The 7,897-nt window shown below is 36.6% G+C and overlaps 1 protein-coding gene across 2 annotated transcripts in view; it reads left to right on the top strand.

The window, feature by feature from the left end:
• The window catches only part of Tll1 (tolloid like 1), a 201,965-nt gene that overhangs the window by 179,603 nt on the left and 14,465 nt on the right, over positions 1–7,897 (top strand). For both annotated transcript variants that reach the window (XM_021218792.2, XM_029532162.1), the window contains one exon: positions 1,033–1,160. In XM_021218792.2, the coding sequence (XP_021074451.1) occupies positions 1,033–1,160 (128 nt within the window). The remainder of the gene's footprint in view (positions 1–1,032; positions 1,161–7,897) is intronic.

Below are 7,897 nucleotides of genomic sequence, written 5' to 3'. Positions count from 1 at the left end.
CTTCTTCTTCTTCTTCTTCCCCTTCTTCCTCCTCGTCCTCCCCTCCTTCCTCCTCGTCCTCCCCTCCTTCTGCTCCCCTCCTCCTCATCCTCTTCCTTCTCCTCCCTCTTCTTCTTTCTCTTCTTCTTTTCCTCTGTTAAAAATCAAGATCTTCCTATGAGAACATAGAGTGATATAGAACGTCTTTTAGGAAGGGAGGAAACTATTATGACAGCAATAGAAATTATCTTAATTCAGTTTGTGTTGGAATCTGCAGGAGCCCTGCAAAGAAAGAGATGTGTTATCTATGTGAGAAAGAATTTCCCAAATATGGTCTTATCTAAAATGACACCAATTGTGAGAAACATAATGACACAATATGGCAATTTGCTGGGACACTCATTGAAGTTATTTTTCACCCCAGAGCTTCATTCCACCAAAAGATATTTGGACTAATTTATTTTGCCAACTAAAATGGCAATGTAGACATTTATAGGAGTGGATATTTAACTTTAGGAGAGAAAGAGAAAATATTAACACATGAGTAATAGAATGGTTTAGCAATGTTAATTATCATTAAGTAATGTTTCTGTTGACAGCAGAAAAAGAACGGGGAATGATACATTCCATTGGCTTTTCCTTGTGGTAACATATTATGTATTTTCCTGAGATGCAATGTTGATATGGTTGATTTCCAATGTACATTGCTCTACTGAAAACTGAGATACCCTGTTCAATAGTTTAAAATGGAAGTTCATATTCTTCTAGACATTTATGTGGTTTGTGGCAAGTACATATGTATATATATATATATATATATATATATATATATATATATATATATCTCCATCATTTCAGACTACAAACACTGCCTGTTTATGTTCAGCAACAAATTTTCTATAGCAGATGAAAATGGCAACATTGGTTACTGTTATGATTAGCTAGCCTGCAGGGAAACCTTTCAGCAGAGAAGGGGGCAAATCTGCTACATGTTTTCTGGCCTGGTTCTGCACTAGACCCCCATACTAATTCATGCTATTGTTATTGTCACAGCCGAGTGTGAACAGAAGATACACAGCCCAAGTGGTCTCATCACCAGTCCCAACTGGCCAGACAAGTATCCAAGCAGGAAAGCGTGCACGTGGGTGATCAGTGCCATTCCTGGCCACCGCATCAAATTAGTAAGTAATTCCCTTCCTTTGATTAAGCCGATTGTCCACATCTTTCTTGACTAACCCACAGAGAAAGGGGAAGAATGTTTAATTTAACTGACTTGAGTCAATTTTCCAGGCTTTCTCTTCTGCTTACACAAAATACATGCTTGATTTCTCAGATTAAGGTGAAAGCCATGTTCTCCCAGGCCTCTTTAAAAGGTGGTATTAGAATTGCTCTGGGCGTGGTGGCACATGCCTTTAATCCCAGCACTCCAGAGGCAGAGGCAGGTGGATTTCTGAGTTCTAGGTCAGCCTGGTCTACAAAGTGAGTTCCAGGACAGCCAGGGCTATACAGAGAAACTCTTGTCTCGAAAAACCAAAAAAAAAAAAAAAAAAAAAGTTATAAGCATAGGATTTTCAGTCTAACACTACAGGTAATTATATTTACAAATAGAAAAATAAATGAAGTAATTCTTAAAAAGTCAGAAATTCATCTGGAAAACAATAGACTATTACTTCACCTAAAAAATTGTATAATGTATTTTTCTGATTGTATAAATTCTATTTGCCTCATAGACAAAGTGTGGCTTTTCAAAATAAAATCAATTTTTATTTGTGGTTTGAAGAATATTAATTTATGCAATCTATAACTCTTCTTATAAATTTTAGTTATTTAATGTATAAGTGCTCTGCTGCATATACATCTGCATGTCAAAACAGAGTATCAGATCCCCATATATTGTGAGCTACCATGTGGTTGCTGGGAATTGAACTCAGGACTTCTGGAAGAGCAGCCAGTGCTCTTAACTGCTGAGCCATCTCCCCAGCTCCAATCTATAACTCTTCATAATGGAATTCTTTCATATTTATATTATCTTTATAATTATAACCAACAGTGCTCTATATTACTAATTCAAATAATGACTGTAAGTTCTCTTCTCTCCCATTTTCTTTGAGTCTTGAATTCCTGTCTGGTCACCTAAAAGGAGTAAAATTTTTATAGGGCATAGATTCTATATATTATAAAAACTTAGAAACTAAACTATGATGCATATATTAGGCTTCCTTAGATCACAGTATAGGAGGCACTATATTAAAGAGAAGAAATACTTAAGAAAGAGACTACTGTTCTGAGTAGTTCACAGAACCAACCCAGCCAAAAGTTTATTGTAAGATTCATCACTGTAGACCCTTCCTGTCTGTGGAGTTTTTTTCTTTTATCTATAAAATGCACTAATTGAAATATGGCGCTATAATACAACCAGAGATGAAAGCAAAAGAGTGATTTCCTATCATGGACCTTTCTCATTTGCCATGTTTGTAAGAGGCCTTCCAGGACTGTCGCATCTCAGTTACTCAGATGATGGGTGTTGGATGCTGAGATGACTGTGTGGCTCTGTTCTAGGACAGCTTAATGTTTTACTCTTGTCCAAGGTGCTGATAGGCAGAATGGTCCTTTGACACCAAATGGGCTTAATAGAAAGCTATTCAGAAAAGAAAGAAAGAAAGAAAGAAAGAAAGAAAGAAAGAAAGAAAGAAAGAAAGAAAGGAAGGAAGGAAGGAAGGAAGGAAGGAAGGAAGGAAGGAAGGAAGGAAGGAAGGAAGGAAGCTATTCAGTGAGAAGTGTTGGGAATAAGATTTTTTCTTGATCACATTTACTTATAGAAATCAAATGTATTTTTTTCTGTCTGAATTCTAATCATTCTCTTTGTGCAGCTATGTTTTATGTTCTTCATAGAATAGAAGGAGTCTCACTCTTAAAACATATTTCATTGGACATAGAGTTCTAAGACGATTGTATTTTTCTTTCTGTATCTTTTCAGTATTCCCTATTGTTTTCTGGATATTATAGTTTTTATTATTTTGTTGGAGGATGTGTCTTTAATCTTGTTTATATACTAATTATTTTTCCTGTTGTTACCTTCAACACTTTCTCCTTTAAATAAAAATTTAAAAAATATAGTACTTAGGTTTTCTGTGTGTGTATGATAGTCTAATTTGTCAAACCTATTGTTCTACAAACTTCTCTCAATGTCTTTCCTCTGTGTTGTGGCACCTGCCATTATAGTCAACCATTGCTTAATTAAAATCTTCAGTAACACTGTATCTCTTTACCTGGGATTGAAATGACATAGTTTATGATATTCCACAACACTTTGCTACTCTAAATTATTGTTACTTAGTTGGTTTTGATTTTTTCTTAAAAAATGTTTTAAGATTTATTTATTTATTTATTTATTTATTTATTTATTTATTTATTTAATGCATGTGCATACATTGACACTTCCTTCAGAAACATCAGAAGAGGGCATCAGATCCCATTACAGATGGTTGTGGGCCACCATGTGGTTGCTGGGAATTGAACTTGGGATCACTGGAAGAGCAGTTAGTGCTCTTAACCTCTGAGCCATCTCTCCAGCCCGAAAATATATTTGATGCAATATATTCTAATTATGGTTTTCATTTCCCCAAATCTTCCCAGAACTTCCCCACCCCCTTCTAATCCAAATTCACATCTGTGGAAAATATACAGACATCTAAAAATAATAATAATAAAATGAAGTAAGATAAACCAAAACCAAACTGAAATGGGACAAAGCACACTGAAAAAAAAAAGGACCCAAAGAAAAATCACAAGAAACACATATAGGAGCAGAGGCATGCAAGTCCCCATACATGAAAATCCCATAAAAACACAGAACCAGAAATCATAATATCTATGCAAAAGACCTGTAAGGTTAAAAATGCTTTGATAAAGCATTATGGGACAGAGAACCTGCAAAAATGTCACTGAATTCATTTTGGTGTTGGGCAACTACTGCTGAGCTGGGCATGAGACCAGGAGTTATGAATGGTTTGCAAACCCAGTGAGAGTCCACTGGAGAAAGCTCCATTTTCTTTTCTGGGTAGTCGTTAGTTAGTTAACTTCTGGGTTAGGGATGAAGGCTTATTTCCATACCTCCACCCACTGCCGGGACCCCATGTGGCCCAGACATGTGCAGACTCTGTGCATGCTGCCATAGTCTCTGAGAGTTCATTTGCTCATAGGTCTTGTTCAGAAGGGCTGGTTTCCTTACTGTCCTCATTCCCTATGGCTCTTACAATATTCTGCTTCCTCTTCCTCAGGCTTCTCTTGAGCTAAGAAGGGGGGGATTTGATGGAGACAACGTGTTGAATCCTGAGTGTTCTAATGTCTATCACTCTGCACACTATCTAGCTGTGGGTCTCTATTTGTTCTCATTTACTGCAAAAGGAACTGTCTCTGAAAGTGGCTGAGCAAGATGCTGACCTATGAACATAGCTCGAATGATTTCTATTTAACTCGCTTCCCTTCCAGTGATTATTTCTTCATTTCTGATTGACTGAAAAGAATGTTAAGCACTGTTTGATTGTTTTGCTGGGTTTTTTTTTTTTTGTAGTATTCATGCTTAACTCATGGCTATAGTCTTTCACTTCTGTTAATCTGTTACATTGCCATAACAAAATATCTTAGACTAGATAACTTAGATAATAAAAATTAGTACAATTTCCTTACAGTTATGAAGATTGAAAGCCCCACGTCAAATTGCCTACTGTGTGGGTATCTGGTTGTCTTGTCTTCTTGCCTTTTAAATGTCGACTTTTTTGGTGTGTCCTCACACAGTTGTGTGTGTGTGTGTGTGTGTGTGTGTGTGTGTGTGTGCATGCGCGCATTTGTGTGTGATGTACATGATGTGTTATTACATGTTTGTGATTATTCATGTATTTGGGAATGTGCCATAGGCCATGTTGAAAGACTGGAGCATCATCTATGGGTGTGGCTCCTGGCCTTTCTGCCTTGTTTGAGATAGGCTCCCTTAGCTCTGGTGTATGCTGAGCTAGCTGACAATTAAGATGGCTGAGACTTACTGCTTCTGCATTTCATCTCTGCACAAGGGCAGTGCATGCATTATTGTATCTGGCTTTTAAGTGTGTTCTGGTAATTGGCACTTCAGTCATCATGCCTGTGCAGCAAGTGTTTTTACCCTGAGCTATAAGCTCAGCTCATATCACTTTTTACTAAATTAGGAGAAACTCCAGATTTCCTCGACTTTCTTCTTAGGTTGTCTGTCCTATACCAGCATAGCTCTTCTCTTTTATTTAAAGATTTATTTTATGTAAATGAGAATATATACATATATTTTCATATATTTACATATATACATATAGCATATATGAGTATGCTGTCTTCATGCATATCAGAAGAGGATACTGGATCCCATTACAGATGGTTGTGAACAACCATGTAGTTGCTGGGAATTGAACTCAGGACCTCTGGAAGAACAGCCAGTGCTCTTAACTGTTGAGCTACCTCTCCAGCCTATAGCTCTACTCCTTTTACTACATTTTCCCTACATTATCTATATAAGGCCTCACCCTCGAAAATAGTTAAAAGTTCAAACAATTTTTAGTTTAGATCCCTAAAATATAAATTTAACTTTAATTTTAAATTTCTTTTAATTCCAAGGAACAACTGACAGAATTTGGATATTATTCAAGGATGCTTTTAGTTTTACTCTTACATTTAATCCATTTTGGTTTATTTATTACTCTTCTTCTTCTTCTTCTTCTTCTTCTTCTTCTTCTTCTTCTTCTTCTTCTTCTTCTTCTTCTTTTTCTTCTTCTAATTATTATTATTATTATTATTATTATTATTATTATTATTACTTGAAATGAGATAAAGGCTTAGTTTCTATTTCCATGTATATATCAGTTATTTTTTTTCAGTATCAGTTATAAAAGAAAGCAATTTCCTTATTGTGTATTATTGCCATCATCATAAAAAATAAGTTGGGTATAAATGCACTATTTTATTTTTGGACTCTTTATTCTGTTCTATCAGTGTAACTAAGAGGTCTATATTTTATGTTGCTACTATATTCTTTTGGCAATTACAGCTTTGTAAGCTACACGGAAATCAAGAACTATGATATGATATGTCTATTATTTATCCCCAATATTGCTTCATTGTATTCCAATGAAGTGTTATTTCTAAAACAGGTTTGGACCAAATTTGAATTTCACTAGTTCATCTTTTCTAGACTAAAATTCTAGAGGCATTGTGTATGCATTACTTCTCTTCTTTGACGGTTTTACACATGGATAGAATGAATGAATTGCGGTCACTTTTACCCCTCCAACTATCTTCTTTCATCGCTGATCCCTCTCTAGCTGAAAAGGGGTATTTTCCTCCCTTTTATGTGATCTTTTTATGTCTGACACAGTTGTGTTGTTTTAAGACACCAAGTTAATACCCATTTTCTATTGCAGAGACAGAAAATAGGTACATTAACCACAGATTTCAGTTATAATGCATGCTCCTGTGATTTTTTTCATGAAAATATCTGATCATTGTATTATAACTTTGAATAAAAAAAGACTTAATCAATGATGCTTAGGAAAAGTGTACTGAAAACTTATATAAGTCTACAGTTATGCATGAATGAGGCTGTGGGCCTTTATGCCTGCTTTCATTGAGTCTTGGCTCAAAGAAGTACAGTTGGTCATTATTTTTGGTATATTTTTCTGTTTTGGGTCAATCTTGATAAAACACACACACACACACACAGACACACACACACAGACACACACAGACACACACACACAGACACACAGACACATACACACAGACACACAGACACACAGACACACAGACACACACACACACACACACACACACACACACACACACACACACCAAGCATAGACATGCTCAATAGACCAAATTGCTTATGTGGTTTGCTACTTGATTTATCATATACAAGTTGCAACTTATAAAGTATCAATATGTAGAAGGCAAAGATATCTACGTACAACTCATAGAATTTCCTACCATAGCACAATGAAATTATTCTTTATTTTTCAATTTTTTATTAGCTATTTTCTTCATGCCGAAAGTCCCCTATACCCTCCCCCCCGCCCTGCTCCCCTGCCCACCCACTCCCACTTCTTGGCTCTGGTGTTCCCCTGTACTGGGGCATATAAAGTTTGCAAGACCAAGGGGTCTTTCTTCCCAATGATGGCCGACTAGACCATCTTCTGCTACATATGCAGCGAGAGACACAAGCTCTGGGGGTACTGGTTAGTTCATATTGTTGTTCCACCTATAAGGTTGCAGACCCCTTCAGCTCCTTGAGTACTTTCTTTAGCTCCTCCATTGGGGGAACTGTGATCTATCCAATAGATGACTGAGCATCAACTTCTGTATTTTCCAGGCATTGTCATAGCCTCCCATGAGACAGCTATATCAGGATCCTTTCACCAAAACCTTGCTGGCATGTGCAATAGTGTCTGCGTTTGGTGGCTGATTATGGGATGGATCCCCNGGTGGTGTAGTCTCTGGATTGTCCATCCTTTCGTCTTAGCTCCAAACTTTGTCTCTGTAACTCCTTCCATGGGTATTTTGTTTGCTATGATAAAAGTCATGGAAAGATTAGGAATTCAAGGCCCATACCTAAACATAATAAAAGCAATCTACAGCAAACCAGTACCCAATATCAAACTAAATAGAGAGAAATTGGAAGCAATCCCACTAAAATCAGGGATTTCTCCCTATCTATTCAATATGACACTTGAAGTCCTAGCCAGAGCAATTCGACAACAAAAGGAGATCAAGGGGATACAAATTGGAAAGGAACAAGGCAAAATATCACTATTTGTAGATGATATGATAGTATATATAAGTGACCCTAAAAATTCCACCAGAGAACTCCTAAACCTGATAAACAGCTTCAGTGCAGTAGCTG

The sequence above is a fragment of the Mus pahari genome, chromosome 19 (assembly GCF_900095145.1).
Source record: "Mus pahari chromosome 19, PAHARI_EIJ_v1.1, whole genome shotgun sequence".
Lineage (NCBI taxonomy): Eukaryota > Metazoa > Chordata > Mammalia > Rodentia > Muridae > Mus > Mus pahari.
This window is presented reverse-complemented; position numbering and strand designations above follow the sequence as displayed.